The sequence below is a fragment of the Cetorhinus maximus genome, chromosome 23, assembly GCF_964194155.1.
Source record: "Cetorhinus maximus chromosome 23, sCetMax3.hap1.1, whole genome shotgun sequence".
Lineage (NCBI taxonomy): Eukaryota > Metazoa > Chordata > Chondrichthyes > Lamniformes > Cetorhinidae > Cetorhinus > Cetorhinus maximus.
Window position 1 is genome coordinate 51,937,486 of NC_135901.1, and position 21,541 is coordinate 51,959,026.

Genomic DNA, 21,541 nt, shown 5'->3' on the forward strand with positions numbered 1-21,541 from the left:
ATTACAGTGGTTCAGGTGCAGTCTAACCAGGATTTTGAAAATGTCGGTGCTTTTCCCACAAACAGAACAGAGAAACCTTTTTCCTTCCACAGTCAAAGTCCGATGATATTCAGGTCCTGAGGAATCGAGTGACTCTGTTAGATCTTGATGTGAAGTTTGGTTTGAGTTTCCCCGTCTCCAACTCCGTCCCATTGAAAATCCTGTACAAAGGAGATTATAAAAAATCCATCCCTGTCAGTCCAGGATAGAAATTAAGAGACAAACATTTCTCTGGGTTTGAGTTTGCTGTGTGTAAATCCTCCCCTTCTAATCCCCTGTAAAAGGAGTTTCCAAACACTCGGTGTAAACTGGGCTCCGGGAGTTTGTAATCCGGGTTTGGAGTCCTACACCGGGTGTTTGTGAATCCTCCCAGTCCACCCTCCGGCTCCATTCCTCTCCTGCACTCGGCCCTTTCTCACCGGCTGGACTTTCAACCCGACCGCCTTCATCCCGATCCCCACCCGCGCTGCGCATGCTCCAATTCAAACCCGGCCACGCCCCTCATTCACTCCGATTGGCCAGAGGAAGAGCCGCTCCCGCTGATCCTCCAGGCCCGCCCCCTGTCCCTATTGGTCCGGAGCTGCCGTCAATCATTCTGAGCTGAAGCATGTGTAGCGCCTGAAATCAGGCGTGAGGAGAGCTGGAGCGAACGGATTTAAAATGCGGGATTTACAAAGACCGAGTGCGGACTGAGAGCTGGAAAAAAAACTCCGTGAGCATAGATAGGGCTGGCGGGTGAGTTGGGAGGCTTTATGAATTCACGGCCTCTGTCCTAAACCCTCAATAAGGAACCATCCTTCCAAAGACAGATTAGGCCATTTCTCCGGAAGTAGGCCCGAGTTAACGGCCGCCATCTTTATTCTGAGTCAAGGAGCAGCAGAGCGCATGTGCGGTCACCATCTTTATAGGGGGCAAGAAGCAGCAGAGCGCATGTGCCGTCACCATCTTTATAGGGGCAAGGAGCAGCAGAGCGCATGTGCGGTCACCATCTTTATAGGGGCAAGGAGCAGCAGAGCGCATGTGCGGTCATTTTTTATATGGGGCAAGATGCAGCAGAGCGCATGAGCGGTCACCATCTTTATAGGGGGCAAGGAGCAGCAGAGCTCATGCGCGGTCTCTCTTTATAGGGGCAAGAAGCCGCAGAGCGCATGTGCGGTCACCATCTTTATATGGGGCAAGGAGCAGCAGCGCATGTGCGATCACTATCTTCTATTAACATCATAAATCATCCCAGCGAGCTAAACAGGGAATCATAAAATAAAGTATAACATTCAGACACACAAGGAGGTGACCAAAGTACTTAAATAGTCGCTTGTTTGTACAGAATTTGATTATTTACGAAAAAAGAGACAAGCTGTCAAAGCTTTTCCTGTTGCACTCACCAGGACAGACGCAAGAATCCCAAATTTCAAAGGGAACCACAATTTCTACTGCACGAGAAAAGGGTGCTGATTGGTTGGCCCGTCGGCTCTGATTGGTTGTTGCCATGGACAATAAAGCCAGGAGCTGTCATCCCCTCTGCTCTTGTTTAATTCCACAAAAGACCCCGTGCCTGGACTTGTTCCTTCTGCCTGCAGAGGACAGGTCCCTGTGGATGAACATACGTATCTTCTAGCAAGTGTAAGTGAGACACATTACTAGCCTGACTGATAATTTTTGAAATTTGGTATTCTTCCCTCTATCCTGATGAGTACAAGATAAAATGTTTTAACAGAATTTCTTTTTTTTATTAATACTCAATTGTCTTAAAGGGCGAAAGTGTGGTAGACAGAGGGAGAGAATCTCAGAGCTTGGGGTCGAGGGAACTGAAGGCACGGACACGAATGGTGGAGCAATTAAAACAGGGAATGCTAGAATTAGAGCAGTGCAGATATCATAGAGGGTTGTGGGTCTGCAGGAGCCACAGAGAGGAGGCCATTGGGGGATTTGAAAACAAGGATGAGATTTTTAAAATCGAGTTGCTCCTTGAACGGGAGCCAAGGATGGTCAGGGAATGGGCCTAGCTGTGAGTGAAGACACAGACAGCAAAAATATGGATGTCTTCAAGGTTACGGAGGGTAGAATGTGGGAGACCAGCCAGGAGTGTGTTGGAATGGTCAAATCTGGAGGTAAAAATGGCTGTGATAAGGGTTTCAGCAGCAGATGAGACACTCCTGAGACAGGGGTGAGGTCGGGTGATATTACGGAGGTGGAAACAGGCGATCTTAGTAATGGCACAGACATGAGGTCAGCAGCTCATTTCGAGATCAAATGTGACACCGAGGTTGTGAACAGACTGGTTTAATCTCAGACCGTTCCCAGGGAAAGGGATGGAGTTGGTATCTGGGAAATGGAGATTGGAGCAGGGACTGAAAACAGTGTCTTCAGTCTTCTCAGTGTTTAATTGGAGTTAATTAGTCATCAGGAAGAGAAGCAGGAACCAGAATGGGCCATGAGACTGATCCCAGGTTTAACTCAGTTAGAGAGGGAGAGAAGGAAGGAAGGAAACTCTGGGACATTGGGAGAAACCACCTTCATAATCGCTCATTAAATCTCCACACAGTAAGTTTTGAACACAAGGTTAACATCTGCTATTCTGTCTGGTCGGTCAGGGGGTTTCAGATTAATGTTTTGTCACGAGTAATCACTGAGGTGAATGATCAGACATATTGTCAACTCCAATTATAGAAATTTGTTAAAAAGATACAGAAAGAATTGTCCAAAACTCTGTTTGGATTTCAGCTCAGGGAGGAGGGAGAGTGTGTGGGATGGGGATTTGCAGCTTTGGGGGAACAAGAGAGGAAAAAATGTTCCATAGAATTGTCTGTTCTGAATTTCTATCCTGTTCTTACAGTGATGGCTCTTGTAAACTCCTTTTACAGATAATTAGAAGGGGAGGATTTTCAGGCAGGAAACTCAAACCAAACATCACATCAAGATCTGACAGAGTCACTCGATTCATCAGGACCTGAATATCATCACCTTTGAATGTCGACGGAGAAACGTTTGTCTGTTCTGTCTGTGGGAAAAGATTTCAAACATCAGTGTGACTGGAAAAGCACCGAGACACACCCACACCCGAGTGAGAGTATCCCAGTGAACTGACTGTGGAAAGAGCTTTAACCAGTTACACAGCCTGAAATAACATCACACCATTCACAGCAGGGAGAAACTGTACACGTGTTCTCTGTGTGGACGAGGCTTCAACTGATCATCAAACTTAGAGAGACACAGGGACACCTGGACCATGGAGAAACCGTGGAAATGTAAGGACTGTGAGAAAGGATTCAATCGTCCATCCGAACTGGAAACCCATCGACGCAGTCACACTGGGGAGAGGCCGTTCACCTGCTCCGAGTGTGGGAAGGGATTCAAGCGGTTATCCCACCTGCTGACACACCAGCGAGTTCACACTGGGGAGAGACCGTTCACCTGCTCCCAATGTGGGAAGGAATTCACTCAGTCATCAAACCTGCGCACACACCAGCGAATTCACACAGGGGAAAGACCATTCACCTGCTCCGTGTGTGGGAAGGGATTCACTCGGTCATCAAGCCTGCTGACACACCAGCGAGTTCACACTGGAGAGAGACCATTCAACTGCACGGTATGTGGGAAAGGATTCCCTGGGTCCTCTAACCTGCTGAAGCACCAGCGAATTCACACTGAGGACAGGCCATTCAGTTGTACTTCCTGTGGAACGAGATTCAGGACTTTATCGAACCTCAAAGTGCACCAGCGATTTCACACTGGAGAGAGGCCTTTCACCTGCTCCGAGTGTGGGAATGGATTCACTCAGTCATCCAACCTACTGACACACCAGCGAGTTCACACTGGGGAGAGACCATTCACCTGCTCCCAGTGTGGGAAGGGATTCACTCAGTTATCCCACCTGCTGAGACACCAGCGAGTTCACACTGGGGAGAGACCATTCACCTGCTCCAAGTGTGGGAAGGGATTCACTCAGTTATCCACCCTGCTGAAACACCAGCGAATTCACACAAGGAGAGGCCGTTCTGCTGTACTTCCTGTGTAAAGAGATTCAGCCTTCATTCCACCTCAGTGTACGCCAGTGAATTCACATTGGAGAGAGAGCGTTCACCTGCTCCGAGTGTGGAAAGGGGTTCACTCATTTGTCCAACCTGTTGACACACTAGCGAGTTCACACTGGGAAGATGCTGTTCACCTTCTCCGAATGTAGGAAGGGATTCACTTGGTCATCCCACCTGCTCAGACAGCAGTGAGTTCACAAGTGACAGCAGGGGTTGGATTCTGCTGTTATTGCTGCTGTTAATCACATCCAGAACTGAACCATGTTCATTCTGACAGTTGTGGTTTGTTTCTACTGATGTTAATAATCCCTGTAACTGGGCTGAAGTTTAATATCTTGATGTCTGTTAAATAAATCAGTTTTGTTTCAAACTCTCAGAATGTCGAGTCCTTGATTTCTCCAGGATAAGAGGAGACTGATTGATGTCCTGTTGCCAACTGCTCCATTTTTGGATCTGGTCTCCTCTCTAACCCTAGATTCTTTCAGTTCTCAGACCTTTGGTTACTCTCATGGATACGTCCCAGCTCCCCACACCTCCCAGAGAGCCTTGGGATCCAGGGAAGTATCAGTGTTAAAAACAGAAAATGCTGGAAATAACCAATACTTTTCCAAATGCCAATTGATTTTGTCCTGGATTATTGTCTCCAGCCTTTCCCCACCACTGATATGAAGCTGATTGTCCTGGAATAGCTGTGTTTTTGAACAGGGGTGTAACATTTACAATCTGTCAGTCCTTTGTCACCGCTACTATATAAGGAGGATTGGAAGATTGTGACCAGAGCCTCTACAAGTTCCATGTGAAGGATGCTGTCTCTGACAGTGCAGCAGTCCCTCAGTGTCACCCTGGAGTGTCAGCCTAGATAATGTGCTCAGGTTTATTAATATTTCCTCTAGCTATTGATGTGGGTCATTAAGAAACAATGGACTCTTATGATGTCATCCAGTCCCAGTGCGATGATGTCATCCAGTCCCAGTGCGATGATGTCATGAAGACTATTCAATACCAGCGGAGCCTTAGTGGTGAAAACAGTTTTGTTCGAGATGGCAGCAAGTCCATTACTGATAGATCAGCAAATGGAATTAATGGGAAAGAAAGTGAGGCAGCTGATGAACATCAGGAATAGTGTTGTAAATTATGAGGATGAGAAACATGTACAGTATATGTCCCATCTCCCGACACTCTGCCCCATCTCCTGACACTCTGCCCCCATCTCCCGACACTCTGCCCCCATCTCCCGACACTCTGCCCCCGTCTCCCGACACCCTGCCCCCGTCTCCCGACACTCTGCCCCCGTCTCCCGACACCCTGCCCCCGTCTCCTGACACTCTGCCCCCGTCTCCTGACACTCTGCCCCATCTCCCGACACTCTGCCCCCATCTCACGAGCAGCCTGTCTCTACCTCTGCTGAACCCACACAGGATGCACCATGTTGAAGCCAGAGGGAAGGACTGGGTGAGAAATTGTAATTCACCAAGGGTGTGAACATGGGGGTTTAACAAAATATTAAGTTTCCTGTTTATAACAATGAAACATAAAACGCATTGATTGGAACCACTTCCAGCTCTTGTCCATTCTGACATCCCGTGGGCCAGCTCACCCTCTCACTGGGTTCATGCTGAATGTCAATCCAGGCTGGGAGCCATTGGGTGGATGTGCAATGGGTGGATGAGTGGCTGAAGGAATGTTCAGTTCACAGGGAGGGGGATGGTGCTGGTGGTGGGAAGTGTTCATTCTGAAGGAGACCCACCTGAAACAGTGACCATTCATTTCTCACTTTCCAATGATGTTTGACCTGCTGTGTTTTTCTCTGAAACCCAGGACAGTCAAATTATGTCCCAAAGTTCAGATTAGGGCCTTGAGCCTGGGCTATGGGGCCCACATACATGGAGCACCATTACCGGATGTCCTTCATCCCCGATTTTAATCACTCCACCATTGGTGGCCGGGCCTTCAGCTGCCTGGACCCTAAGCTGTGGAATTTCCTCCCTAAACCTCTCCACCTTTCTCATTCACTTCCCTCCTTACAGACACTCCTTATAACCGACCTCTTTGGCCAAGCTTTTGGTTATCTGACCTAATATATCTTTATGCCCCGATGAAACTCCTTGGGACAATTTATTATGTTAGAAGCCCGATATAAATTTAAGTTGTTGTAGTTGTTTTTGTAGTTCAGTGAGAACTGTTCACTTAGTGAGTGAGTCTGTATCAATGTAACTCAGATAGACACATCTTGTGTCATAGTTCAGTGAGATCTGATCACTTACTGAGTGAGTGAGTCTGTTTCAATGTAACTCAGATAGACACAGCTTGTGTCATAGTTCAGTGAGATCTGATCACTCACTGAGTGAGTGAGTCTGTATCAATGTAACTCAGATAGACACATCTTGTGACATAGTTCAGTGAGATCTGATCACTTACTGAGTGAGTGAGTCTGTTTCAATGTAACTCAGATAGACACAGCTTGTGTCATAGTTCAGTGAGATCTGATCACTTACTGAGTGAGTAAGTCTGTATCAATATAACTTGGATAGACACAGCTTGTGGCATAGTTCAGTGAGATCTGATCACTTACTGAGTGAATGAGTCTATTTAATGTAACTCGGATAAACACAGCTTGTGTCACAGTTGGGAAAAGGTGATTCTTTCCAAACATTCAAAATTACCACAAAGCCATTAAAGAACATCTGTTGTGAGCTGAATTATTTGGTAGAATTAGAGTGAAGGAGTGGGATTGACCCACAGCCTGAGTCACCACTTTAAGGATAGGAAGAGAGGGAATCTGGAGAGGAGACAAGAATTAGTAGGAGACCAGGCACTGAATCTGTAACAATGAGCAGAGAGGGAGAGGAGTGTGTGGGACAGGGAATTATAGATTTGGGGGAATGAAAGGAGAAAGAATATTCCATAGAAACTAGAATTGTCTGTTCTGAATTTCTACCCTGTACTGACAGTGATGGCTTTTGTCAACTCTGTTTACAGGGTATTAGAGGGAGAGGATTTTCAAATGAAAAACTCAAAGCAAAAATCTCAAGATCTTATAGAATCACTGAATTCATACATGATCAGCCTCTGATTATGGAAGGAGAAATGTTTGTCTGTTCAGTCTGTGGGGAAAAAAAAAAATCATCAGTGTGACTGGAAAATCACCGGGACACACACACCCGAGTCAGAATCACATCTCGGGGTCAAACCTGACATCACGTGTGCAAAAAGTCTGGTTTACATTCAGTCAGTTGCCAGGGAGAGGAATGGAGTTGGTAGCTCGGGAATGAAAACAATGGTTTCAGTCTTCCCAATATTCAATTGGAGGACATTTTTGCACATCCACCACTGGATATTAGACAAACAGTCTGATAATTTAACAAAAGTGGAGGGAGGTGGTGGTGAGGTAGAGCTGGGCACTGTCAGTGTACATGTGATAACTGACACTGTTTTCAGATGATGTCGTTGTGGGGAGCATGTTGATGAGAAATAAAAGGAGGCCAAGGCTGGATCCTCTGGGGACACCAGAGGTAACTGTGGGAGTGGGAAGGGAAGACATTACAAGTGATTCTCTGGCTATGATTAGACAGAGAAAAATGGAACCAGGAGAGAACAGCCCCACCCAGCTGGACGACAGTGGAGAGATATTGGAGCAGAATGGTGTGGTTAACCTTGTCAAGGGCTGCAGACACATCGAGAAGGACGAGAAGGGATAGTTTACCTTTGTCCCAGTCACATAGGATGTCATTGGTGCTTTGATCAGAGCTGTTTCAATACTGTGGCAGGGGCAGAAACCTGATTGGAGGGATTCAGACAGGGAGTTCTGGGAAAGATGGGCATGGATTTGAGACGTGACAACATTTTCAAGGACTTTGGAAAGGAAAGAGAGGTTGGAAATGGTGTAGTAGTTTTCAAGGATGGTGGGGTCAAGGATTTGTTTATTGAGGAAGGGAATGATGATTAGAAGGAGAGGGGGGCAATAGCTGAAGAGAGAGAACTGTTAACAATATCAGTAAACATGGGGAAGTTGGGGGATCAGTAGTTTATTGGGAATAGGGTCGAGAGCAGGAGGTGGGTCTCATGGACAAGATGAGCACTGAGAGGCCATGTGGGGAGATGGGAGAGAAACTAAAGAAAGATGTGAGTTAATGCTTGGACAAGGGGAACTTTGGAGACAGTTTGTCCCGGTGGGTTAGTGGAAGGGAGGGAAGCAGCAAAGGCAGCTGATCGGATTGTCTCAATCTTAGTGACAAAGAGGCTCCATGAGCTCCTCACACTTGTTCTTGAAGGTGAGGATGGAGGAGACAGGGGAAAGGGGAGAATTTCAAAATAAACTAACTAGTCTTCAAGATATTAAAACAGGGCTTCCCAAATTGTGGCTCGTGATCCCCAGTGGTGAGATTTTGGGCTCGCGAGCTCTGAGGCATCCATGGCTGCCAGGGAGCTTGGACTGTCCCCTGACAGCTACGAGGGCCCCTTAAATCCTCACCTTTTCCTATTGGTGGACCAGCTCTAATGGCTGCTATCTGAGGCTTGATTGCTGCATAAAACGCCCGTGAAAAGGTAGGTGTTTGTTTTCTATTCATCAACTCCTCCAATTCATTCGTCATTACCAAACTAAGACAAACACATATCCTGGGGATTAAGATAGAAGCAAAAAAGCTTTCTACATCTTCTGTCATTTCAGCAGACGAAAGGAGGATCAGTCTGAATTTGAGGGATGTACTTTCACCATTTTGAAAAGTATATTTTTAGGATTACTAAAAGTTTTATGAGCCATTAAATATTTGTAGAGGAGAAAGCACCTTTCTGCCTGTATATCACGCTAATAGCTTCTGTTGTATATAACTAAAACCCTATTGTAGTGATTATGATAAAAGCTGTATCTGTGTGTAATTGAAAGTCATTTATATGAAATATCCTGCACACGCAGAATTGGAACTTCAAGATTTTATTTAATGAAGAATTATAGAGGGTTAAGAGAATTATTGAGTTAACTATACATGAGTCCAATTTACAATGTAGACTTTATAATCTGCTAATTTTTCATTGAGCAATTGCAAATATTTAGCTGCTTGAAGTACTTTCTGCAGAATAACAATTGTCCAAACTTTGCCTGAAGCCTCTTTCCCGCTCAACATCTCCTGTAATCCGCAGATTTTCACTCTAGGGTCACACCAAGTCTGAGTCATTAAAATGGGGTCTCACGGGGAAAGGTTTGGGAAGCGCTGGATTAATAGACTCAGCACTTTGTGTTTAACACAAAGCTGTTTTATTTGAATTTTATCTGCAGTGTACAAACATCAGCAGAAACAGATCTCAATGAACATGGTTCAGTCTTGGATGTGATTAACAGCAAAATCCAATAACTGTCATGACTCATGAACGCGCTGGTGTCTCAGCACATGGGATGAGGTAGTGAATCCCTTCCCACACTCGGAGCAGGTGAACGGTCTCTCCCCAGTGTGAACTCGCTGGTGTCTCAGCAGGTTGGATGATCGAGTGAATCCCTTTCCACACACGGAACAGGTGGACAGTCTATCCCCAGTGTGAACTCGCTGGTGCATCAGAAGGTTGGATGCCTGAGTGAATCCCTTCCCGCATGCAGAGCAGATGAATGGTCTCTCCCCAGTGTGAACTCGCTGGTGCATCAGCAGGTTGGATGCCTGAGTGAATCTCTTCCCACACTGGGAGCAGGTGAATGGTCTTTCCCCTGTGTGAACTCGCTGGTGTGTTAGCAGGCTAGATGCATGAGTGAATCCCTTCCCACACATGGCACAGGTGAATGGTCTCTCTCCAGTGTGAGTGCGCCGATGAGTTTCCAGCTGAGACGGGTAGTTAAATTCCTTCCTACAATCCCCACATTTCCACGCCTTCTCCCCAGTGTGAACGGTGCTTTTTCCTTCCATGTTCGAAATCCAATGATCTTCAGCTTACGATAGACTAGGAAATTCTGTCAGATCCTGATGTGATGTTTAGTTTGAGTTTCCTGACTGCAAATCCTCCCCTTCTAATACCCTGTGAAATTGATTTAAAACAGAAAAAAGGGAGTGAGAGAGAACCCACAAAAACACAAAGGCAGGTTGTGAAATTGAGCTGAATGAATCTGGGAATTTGTGGGGCCGGCACGAGGAAAAAGTAACCATGAAAACTGCTGGATTGTCATAAAAACCCAACTGGTTCACTAATGTCCTTCAGGGAAGGGAACCTGCCACCCAGTCTGGGCCTACACAAGAATCTGGCCTTGATTGGAGGAGAGATAGAGAAAGATGGGAGTGGGTGAAAGCGAAATGAGAGAGAGAGCGAGAAAGGCAGGGGGTGAAGGAGAGGGATAAAAACAAAGTGCTGGAAAATCTCTGCAGATCTGGCAGCATCTGTGGAGAGAGAAACAGAGTTAAAGTTTCGAGACTATTACACTTCTTCGGAATTGGTGAAGCAGAGGGGATTTATATTTCTACAACTCAACCAGAACTTAGACAGAACCTCCCAAACCCTCAACCTCCACCACCCAGAAGGACCAGGGTTGCAGGTGTGTGTGAACATTATCACCTCCAAGTTCCCCTTCAAGTCACACACCATCCTGACTTGACTGACATCCAGTACTGGATAAGCAGAAATTCCCTTTATTTAAACATTGGGAAGATTGAAGCCATTGTCTTCAGTCCCTGCTACAAACTCCACTCCCTGATCACCGACTTCATCTCACTTCCTGGCAACAGTCTGAGGCTGAACCAGACTGTTCACAACCATGGTGAAATATTTCACCCCAAGATGAGCTTCCAACCACATATCCACATCATCACCAAGACCGCCTATTTCCACCTCAGTAACATCGCCCGACTCCATCCCAGTCTCAGTTCATCTGCTGTTGAAACTCTCATCCATTCCTTTGTTACCTCTAGGCTTAACTATCCTAACGCACTCCCGGCCGGCCTCCCACATTCAACCTCCCTGTAATCTTGAGGTCATCCAAAACTCTGCTGCCCATGTGCTTACTCGCGCCAAGTCTTGTTCACCCATCATCCCTGTGCTCACTGACCGACAAAGTTTCCAGGTTAAGAAACACCAAAATGTTCAATTTCTTATCCTTACTTTCACATTTTTCCATGGCCGCTCCCGAACTCAAAAATCTCCATCAGTATCACAACCCTCCAAGATATCTGTACTGCTCTTATTCCAGCCTCCTGAGCATTCCTGATTTTAATCACTCCACCACTGGCACCCATTTGTCAGTTTCCAAGGCCCCAAGCTCTCGAATTTCCTTCCTAAACCTCTCTACCTTCGGAAGTCCCCGGAATCACAGATGCCAGTCCTCAGCTAATTCCATTCACTCCACGTGATATCAAGAAACGGCTGAAGACACTGGACACTGCAAAGCCTATGAGCCCTGACAATATTCGGCCAATAGTACTGAAGACTTGTGCTCCGGAACTTGCCTGCGCCTCTAGCCAAGCTGTTCCAGTACAGCTACAACACTGGCATCTACCCGGCAAGTGGAAAATTGCCCAGGTATGTCCTGTACACAAAAAGCAGGACAAATCTAACCCGGCCAATTACCGCCGCATCAGCCTATTCTCCATTATCAGTAAAGTAATAGTCATTAACAGTGCTATCAAGCGGCACTTGCTTAGCAATAACCTATTCACTGATGCCCAGTTTGGGTTCCGCCAGGGCCACTCAGCTCCTGACTTCATTGCAGCCTTGGTTCAAGCATGCACAAAAGAGTTGAACTGCTGAAGTGAGGTGAGAGTTACTGGCCTTGACATCAATGCTGCATATGACCGAGTGTGGCATCAGGGGGCCCTAGAAAAACTGGAGTTGGTAGGAATCGGGGGGAAACTTCTCCGCTGGTTGGAGTCAAACCTAGCACAAAGGAAGATGGTTGTGGTTGTTGGAGGTCAGTCATCTCAGTTCCAGGACATCACTGCAGGAGTTCCTCAGGGTAGTGTCCTCAGCCCAACCATCTTCAGCTGTTTTATCAATGACCTTCCTTCCGTCATAAGGTTAGAAGTGGGGACATTTTCTGATCATTGCACAATTTTCAGCACCATTCTCAACTCCTCAGATCCTGAATAACTCCATCTTCCAATGCAGCAAGATCTGGGTGACATCCAGGCTTGGGCTGACAAGTGGCAAGTAACATTCATGCCACACAAGTGCCAGGCTATGACCATCTCCAACGTGAGAGAATCTAACTATCATCCCTTGACATTCAATGGCATTACCATCGCTGAATCCCCCACTATCAACATCCTGGGGGTTACCATTGACCAGAAACTCAACTGGATCAGCCATTTAAATACTGCGGCTACAAGACCAGGTCAGAGGCTAGGAGTCCTGTGGTGAGTAACTCACCTCCTGACTCCCCAAAACATTTCCACCATCTACAAGTCAGGAGTGTGATGGAATACTCTCCACTTGCCTGGATGAGTACAGCTCCAACAACACTGAAGAAGCTTGACACTGTCCAGGACAAAGCAGCCCACTTGATTGGCACCACATCCACAAACATTCAGTCCCTCCACCACCGATGCACTGTAACAGCAGTCTGTACCATCTACAAGATGCATTGTAGGAATTCACCAAGGGTCCTTAGAGAATGTCTTACAAACCTACGACCACTAGCATCTAGAAGGACAAGGGCAGCAGACACATGGGAACACCATCACCTGGAAGCTCCCCTCCAAGCCACTCGCCATCCTGACTTGGAAATATATCGCTGTTCCTTCACTGTCATTGGGTCAAAATGCTGGGATTCCTTCCCTAACAGCACTGCGGGTGTACCTACACCACGTGAACTCCAATGGTTTAAGAAGGCAGCTGACCACCACCTTCTCAAGGGCAATTAGGGATGGTCAGTAATGTTGGCCCAGCCAGCGAAGCCCATATCCCTTGGAAGAATTAAGAAGATTCCCTTTAAGAGTGACCTCTTTGTCCAAGCTTTTGGTCACCTGCCCTAATACCTCCTCATGTGGCTCAGTGTCAAATGTTACTTTGTGACATTTCTGTGAAATGTCTTGGAGCATTATATCACATTAAAAGTGTGATGAAACAAATTGTTGTTGTTGATTTGGACATGTATCACTGTTCCTTCATCATCGCTGGGTGAATAACCTGTGACTCCTTACCTAACAGCATTGTGGGAGCACCTTCACCACACGGACTGCAGCGGTTCAAGAAGGTCAAACATCATTTTCTCCACAGGCAACTGGGGATTGGCAAAATATGCTCCTATCTGTGGAGAGGCAAACAGAATAAACATTTCAGGGTGTGCAGAATGAATTAAAGGGACTAAAAATGATGCAGAATTTGATGGTCAACATCAGCTCAGAGGCAGAAGAGAAATGGACTATAGTGCAGGAAAAACAATTCCTGACTTACGAAAGGTACTGCGGGAAGATAAAGCTGGGAAGACAGCAGCACATGGTCAGGAGATGGGCAGCGGAGGTAACCTCATTGAGACACAGTCAGCAAAAGTAACAATTAAATACTAAACGTACCTAAAATACACCCAGTATTAGAGGCAGAGGAATTGGACAATAGCAGAGAGGACAGAGTTGAAACAGAGCAATGGATTGTGTTATAAATTCAATTCATCCTGGGTCCCTGCGAAATTAGCAACCTGTGGAGATTGTAATATTTAAGGTACAGGATGTTCCAATGCTTGTTACATTGGTTCCTGTCTAGTAACAAGGGTGGGATCCTCTGGGAGTATTTTGATAGGTCACCAGATCAGTTCTAGGGTCAGTGAACAGCTCTTCTTGAGGCAGTTATTTCCGGGAGTTGCCAGGCAATAGGTGCCACAGGAACAGGTAGAGGTCCCAGTTAAGATGAGTTAAAAATTTAGAGAAAAGGCTGCAGGGTGCAGACTTTAACTAAAGAGGGCTGTTGAAGCAAAGGTACCCCTTTGGAGCAATGGTGTTCTGCTTGGCATGGCCATAAGTCTCAGCTAGTGCAAGCTAGTGTTTGATTGTACTTGGGAATCCAGGGAGATGGAATCTTGGAAAGCGAGACTGAAACTCTGCGAAGTGGGCCATTGTTAAAGCCGTCTGAGTGGGAGTGACTTTTGGAGAGAATTCCAGGTGAGATCTTCGAAGCTGGAGATCGGAAACCCTCTTGAGAAAGACTAAGTTTCAGTGAGATTGGTTGACTCACAGTGGGACTAATGTCTGGGTGATTGTTGTGAAATCCATGGAATCTCTTTTGGTTGCATCTGTCATTTACTCTGTAATGTGGTGTGTCTCATCACAGTTCATCTGTTAATTCACATGTACCTCATACTTACCTTGAATGTTCGAGTATCAGGTACATATTGTAAATTGTTTTATCTTTCTGAACTTGTACGGTAAATTTTGTTTTATTGTTGTTCAAAACCCATGGAAACTTGTGGCCTTATTCCAAAAGTAGGTGTCTTAAATCTCAACCTTCATCTACTTTAAACAAAATGCTATTGATCCCTCACCCGATCGCATCTGTGTCTGGCCAAGAATCATAACAATATACATGGGATTCAGATCCACAGGAAAGAAGCCACACCAGCCGTTAACAGGATCCACACCAATTGGTGAAGTCAAAACTAAGACACAGGGCCTTTTCTTGCTGAGATAGTTTGTTGACTTGCCTCACTGTCAACACTGCTCACCCACACCCAGTGTCCCAGCTATCCCCTACTTCATTGTGTTCAAATACCCATCACCTGTTTACCTTAACAATCTAATTGACATTAACAAACCTTAACAATGTAACTGAGAAGGCATTCACACCAACCTCAGAGCCATGGAACTTTGCATAGATAACAGAGCATAGGCAACAGAGCATAAAACCAAAATCTTTAAATTGTAGATGAATAGTCAAAAATACTCACCTGTGAAACAATTTCAAGGTTCAACTTTAAACTCTCCTGCTGGAGCCTGCAGCTGGAAAGATATCAGAAGCACTGGAGTCAGAGAAAAATCTCCCAGTTGAGGAAATACCCGGGGAGCGGGGTGATGTCACCGTGTAATTGTTGATGTGTGATGATGTCACAGTGTAATTGTCGATGTGTGATGATGTCACACACACAGACACAGAACATCTGGGTCTGTGCAAACCAGTGATCACCACACATTATGAAGGATGTGAGGGTCCTTGAGAGGGGACAGAGGAGATTTACCAGAATGGGTCGAGGGAAGTGGCATATGAGCTAGAAGGTTTTGTTCTCCTTCAAGCAAAGGAGATTGAGGGAATTTAATAAAGGTGTACAAGATTATGATAGGTTTAGATAAGGTAGATCACACAGAATCACACAGTGCAGAAGAGGCCCTTTGGCCCATCGAGTCTGCACCAACACGTGAGAAACACCTGATCTACCTACCTAATCCCATTTACCAGCACTTGGCCCATAGCCTTGAATGTTATGACGTGTCAAGTGCTCATCCAAGTACTTTTCAAGAGGATGTGAGGCAGCCTGCCTCCACCACCCTCTCAGGCAATGCATTCCAGACCGTCACAACCCTCTGGGTAAAAAAGTTTTTCCTCACATCCCCCCAAACCTCCTGCCCCTCACCTTGAACTTGTGTCCCCTCGTGACTGACCCTTCAACTAAGGGGAACAGCTGCTCCCTATCCACCTGTCGATGCCCCTCATAATCTTGTACACCTCAATCAGGTCGCCCCTCAGTCTTCTCTGCTCCAACGAAAACAACCCAAGTCTATCTGACCTCTCTTCATAACTTAAATGTTTCATCCCAGGCAACATCCTGGTGAATCTCCTCTGCACACCATCCAGTGCAATCACATCCTACCTACAATGTGGTGACCAGAAATGCACACAGTACTCCAGCTGTGGCCTCACCAAGGTTCTATACAACTCCAACATGACCTCCCAACTTTTTTATTCTATGCCTCGATTGATGAAGGCAAGTGTCCCATATGCCTTTTTCACCACCCCACTAAGATGTCCCTCCGCCTTCAGAGATCTATGGACACATACGCCAAGGTCCCTTTGTTCCTCAGAACTTCTTGCTGTCATGCCATTCATTGAATACTTCCTTGTCAAATTACTCCATAAAAAGTGTATTGCCTCACACTTTTCAGGGTTAAATTCCATCTGCCACTTATCTTCCTGTAGCCCAAGACACTCAACCTCAGTTAACCACCCGGCCAATCTTTGTGTCATCCGCAAATTTACTAATCTTAATCCCCACATGTCGTTTATATAAATGACGAATAATAGGGGACCAAGCACACGTCCCTGTGGTACGCCACTGGCTTCCAGCCACTAAAGCAGCCTTCTGTCATCACCCTCTGTCTCCTACAACTAAGCCAATTTTGAATCCAACTTATCAGATTACCCTGTCTCCCATGTGCATTTGCCTTCTTTATAAGTCTCCCATGTGGGACCTTGTCAAAGGCTTTTTTGAAATCCATATAAACTACATCAACCTCACTATCCTCGTCTACACACCTGGTCACCTCCTCAAAAAATTCAAACAAATTTGTTAGGCATGACCTCCCTCTGACAAAGCTATGCTGACTTTCCCTGATCAAACCTTGCCTCTCCAAGTGGAGATAGATTCTCTCCTCCAGAATTTTCTCCAATATTTTCCCTGCCACTGACGTGTGACTCACTGGACTGTAGTTCCCTGGCTTATCTCTACAACCCTTCTTAAATAGCGGAACCATATTAACTGTTCTCCAGTCCTCTGGCACCTCCCCCAGAGGGGAATTAAAATTTTGGGTCAGAGCCTCTGTGATCTCCTCCCTTGGCTCCCTCAGCAGTCTGGGATACAAATCATCCGGACCTAGAGATTTGTCTACTTTTGAGCCTGCCAACACCTCCAATACCTTGTCACTCCCTATATCAATTTGCTCAAGAACCTCACAGTCTCTCTCCCTGAGTTCCATACCTTCATCCTCATTCTCCTGGGTGAAGACAGATGTGAAGTATTCGTTCAACACTCTAGCAATGTCCTCTGGCTCCACCCATAGATTGCCCTCTTGGTCCCTAATGATAACGATAGTTAACGAAAAGCTGTTCCAATTAACTGATTGTAAAATGATTATGGGACACAGATTAAAGATTTTGGGCAAGATCTGTAGGAGGAGTGAGGAAGAAATTTTACATAGTGAGTGGTAATGACCTGAAACTCAATGATTGCACTCAGAGGCCGATAATATCCAGGTCCTGAATTTCTATCCTGGACTGACAATGACATGTTTGGGAAATGGTATATACAGAGCATTAGAAAAGGATGATCCAGGTCCTGATGAATCGAGTGACTCTGTCATATCTAAATGTGATGTTGGTCTTGACATTCCAGTCTGTATATCCTCCCCTTCTAACCCCCTGTAAAAGGAGTTTCCAAAATCCATCCCTGTCAGTCCAGGATAGAAATACACAACATTCTCTCCTCCTGCTACTTGGACCAGGATGACCGCGCATGCGCCCTGCTGCACATTGCCCCCTATAAAGATGGCGGCCGTTACCCCGGGCCTGGCAAAGGGAGAAATCCAGACTTTTTCGCTCTGTTCTCTGCAAATACAAAACCCGTACTTTGTTATTTGGGCGCTCCGGCCTGCACTGTGTCTTTATGAAGCCTCCCTGCCCACTTCGCTGGCTCCATTCCTTCTCACACACCCACTAACTCTGTTAATTTGCTCCACTCGTCATTCTCTCACCCGTTCTGAGCAGCTTCAGTCACAGGCCAGTACTGCATCTGCTCATGAAACATACCGCAATGCGCATGCCCCAGCATACACGGTAATGCGCATGTGCAGGGAGCTCCTGTTGTGAGGATAGGACACATTCTGCTCCCCTTTGAATGCTGGGTAGCCCCGCTGCCCTTGAAAGTCCTTATTTCTGAATAGGAAATTATTATTTGTGATCCAGTGACGATTGAAGCCACAGGGCCAAGATATAACAATGTTTTTTGATATCAATTGACTTAATAAAGTGCACTGGTCTTCCGCCATAGTTCTGTGCCAGGTGTAATTAACAGCAGAACAAATCCCTCATTAAATGTGAACTCACTGGAATCTCAGGAGGCCATGTGAACAAGTGATTTTTCATTCCATACACAGAACATTTAAATTCTGTCATCAGTAAGAATGTAACCACTCAGCTGGTGAACGATCATTTCACAGTGTGATTTTACCCATAAGTTTCCAGCTCACACGGGGATCTCAAACCCATCGGATAATGAGTTCCACATTCTCAAAAATCTACAGTTATCAAATAGCGGGTGCTGTGAATCTGAAATTAAAATGGAAAATGCTGAAATTTTTAGCAGATCTGGTAGTACCGGTACAGTGAGGAATATAGCATCAGTGAACAGTCCTGAAAACGTAATTCTTCTCAATGCAGATGCTCCTAGATGTGCTGAGTGTTTCTGGCACATTCTGCATTATCTCTGGTGAATGAAAATTGATCATGATTTACACATTAGATTTATTAGTGACCAACTTATATTTATTTCCATCCATTCACTAGTGGAAACATCTTCCACGTGTCCATCCTGTCAAACCCTTTCACTATCTTAAAGTTCTCGGTCAGGTCATCTCTCACTCTCTTCTCCAAACAAAATCTTTGCAAACTGTTGAATCTTTGTTGATTGATATAACTTTCCAATTCTGGCATCATTCCAGTAAATCTGTTTTGCACCTTCCCCAGTGCTTCTCGATCCAATTCAACATACGGAGACAGGGCTAATCTGAGCATCAACATCACTATTGCCCCAAATTCCTAGTATGTTGGAAGGATCGGTATGGCAGTGGGAGAGAGGACTGTGGTCTCGAGATGACTGTTATTCATCATCCTCTATTTGAGAGATTATCGCACTAGAATATTTGGACGCTAAGGGAATCAATGGATATGGGAATGGGGCGGGAAAGTGGAGTTGAGCTGAAAGATCATTTAATGGTGGAACAGGCTCAAAGAGCCATATGGTCTACGCCAGCTCCTATTTCTTGTTTTCTTATGAAGATCACTGTGAATCATTTCCATACAAGCACAGCAGATGCAGCGTCCGCCCTTCACCTCTTCCCTTCCCACATTCCAGGTCCCCAAACACACTTTCCAGGTGACACAATGAAAAAGGTCAGCGACCTAAAACATTCTGTCCGCTTGGTCAACGTGAAACTAAACTCATGATTAATTCCTCCTCAATAACAGGGAGTAGATCAATAGCACTACTACTGACCGAGCTGGTCGATTCCTAAAAGACATAGCTGCTAGACTGGGTCTGTGACAAGTCGTGAGAGACTTTTCAAGAGGGAAAAATATACTTGACCTCATCCTCATCACTCCGTCTGCTGCAGACGCACCTTTCCATGATAGCATCAGTAGGAGTCACCTCCTATGAAGTCGTTGTGGAGACGAAGTCCCATCTTCACATTGAGGACGCCCTCCATCGTATGGTGCGGCATTACCATCGTGCTAAATAACATAGGTTTCAAACAGATCTAGAAACTCAAGGCTGGGCATCCTTGGGGCGCTGTGGGCCAACGGCAGCAGCAGAATTGCACTCAACTGCAACCTGTAACCTTATGGCCTGGCAAACCCCCCCAACTCTACGAGTACCATCAAGCCAGGGGATCAACCCTGGTTCAATTAAGAGTGCAGGAGGGCATGCCAGGAGCAGCATCTGGCATACACAAAAATGAGATGTCAACCTGGTGAAGCTGCAACATAGGACTACTTGCAGGCCAAACAGTGTAAATGATATGTGACAGACAGATCTAAGCGATTCCACAACCAATGGATCAGATCTAAGCTCTGCAGTCCTGCCACACTCAGTCGTGAATGGCGGTGGACAATTTAACAACTCACTAGAGGAGGAGGCTCTACAAATATCCCCATTAGTACTGAAAACCTGGACTCCAGAACTCGCTGCACCCATAGCCAAGCTGTCCAAGTACAGCCATAACACTCGCATGTCCCCAGCAATGTGGAAAATGGCCTGGGTGTGTCCTGTACACAAGGCATGATAAACCCAATCGGACCAATTACTGCTCTATCATTCTACTCTCGATCATCAACAATGTAATGAAAGGGGTCATCAACAGTGCAATCAAGTTGAACTTGCTTAGCAATAATCAGGTCACTGGTGCTCAATTTGGGTTTTGTCAGGATCACTCAGCTCCTGACCTCATTACAGGCTTCATTCAAACATGGACAAAACAGTTGAACTCGGGATGTAAGGTCAGCGTAACTGCCCTTGACAGCAAGGCAGCATGTGACCGATTGTGGCATCAAAGAGCCCTAGCAAAACGGGAGTCAATGGAAATGAGGGGGGAAACTCTCCACTGGTTTGAGTCCTGGGTTGTGGTTGTTGGAGGTCAATCATCTCAACTCAGGACATCGTTGCAGGAGTTCCTCAGGATAGTGTCCTCGGCCCAACCATCTTTAGCTGCTTCATCAATGGCCTTCCTTCCATCATAAGGTCAGAAGTGGGGATGTTCTCTGATGATTGCACAATGTTCAGCACCATTCGTGACTCCTCAGGTCCTGAAATAATCCATGTCCAAATGTTCCAAGACCTGGAAAAACTTGGCGGATGGAATATAATTAGGGAATATGTGAGAGTATGCTATTTGACGGGAAGGATAGAGAAGTTGAATATTATTTAAGTGAAGAAAGACTGCAGAAGGCTGCAGCACAGAAGGATTTGGGAGTCCTTGTGCATGAATCCCAAAAAGCTAACATAAACGTTCAGCAGGTAATAGGGAAGGGAAATAGAATGTTGGTCTTAATTTCAAAGGGAATGGAGTATAAAAAAAGGGAAGTCTTGCCAAAACTATACAAGGCAGCAGTTAGACCGCCCCGAGAATACTGTGAACAATTTTGGTCCCCTTATCTAAGGAAAGATATTCTGGCACAGGAGGCAGCCCGGAGAAGATTCATTCTGTTGATCCCAGGTATGGAGGGATTTTCTTTTGAGGAGAGGTTGAGTAGGTTGGGCCTGTACTCATTGGAGTTTAGAAGAATGAGGGGCGACCTTATTGAAACATATAAGATTCTTCGAGGGCTTGACAGTGTAGATGCTGAGAGGTTGTTTCTCTTTGTGAGAGAGTCCAGGACTAGAGGGCATAATCTCAGAGTTAGGGGATGCCCATTTAAAAAATAGATGAGGCAGAATTTCTTCTCTCAGAGGGTAGTGAATCTGTGGAATTCTTTACCACAGAGGGCTGTAGAGGCTGGGTCATTAAGTATATTCAAGGCTGAGATAGACAGATTTTTAATCAGTAAGGAAATCAAGGTTATGGGGACAAGGCAGGTAAGTGGAGTTGAGGATTATCAGATGAGCCATGATCTCATTGAATGGCAGAGCAGACTCGATGGGCCAAATGGCCAGCTTCTGCTCCTAAATCTTATGGTCTTATGGACAATACCCAGGCTTGGTCTGGCAAGTGGTAAGTAACATTCATGCCACATAAGTGCCAGGCTATGACTATCTCCAACAAGAGAGAAGCTAAGCAACTCCCCTTGACATTCAAATGCATTACTACCAT

At 45.8% G+C, this 21,541-nt stretch overlaps 2 protein-coding genes across 2 annotated transcripts in view; one reads left to right on the forward strand and one right to left on the reverse strand.

Moving 5' to 3' along the window:
- The first annotated feature begins 3,265 nt into the window (after positions 1-3,265).
- The window catches only part of LOC144698031 (uncharacterized), a 33,610-nt gene continuing 15,334 nt past the window's right edge, over positions 3,266-21,541 (forward strand). Inside the window, exons 1-2 of the mRNA XM_078569970.1 lie at positions 3,266-4,050; positions 13,379-13,499. Coding sequence (XP_078426096.1) covers positions 3,266-4,050; positions 13,379-13,499 — 906 coding nt within the window. The remainder of the gene's footprint in view (positions 4,051-13,378; positions 13,500-21,541) is intronic.
- Positions 9,311-13,263, reverse strand: LOC144698305 (uncharacterized). Its single transcript, XM_078570264.1, has 2 exons — positions 13,181-13,263; positions 9,311-10,070 (listed from the first exon to the last, which is right to left on the reverse strand). Exon 2 carries the CDS (start codon positions 9,959-9,961, stop codon positions 9,425-9,427), a length of 537 nt encoding a protein of 178 aa, XP_078426390.1. The 5' UTR covers positions 9,962-10,070; positions 13,181-13,263; the 3' UTR covers positions 9,311-9,424.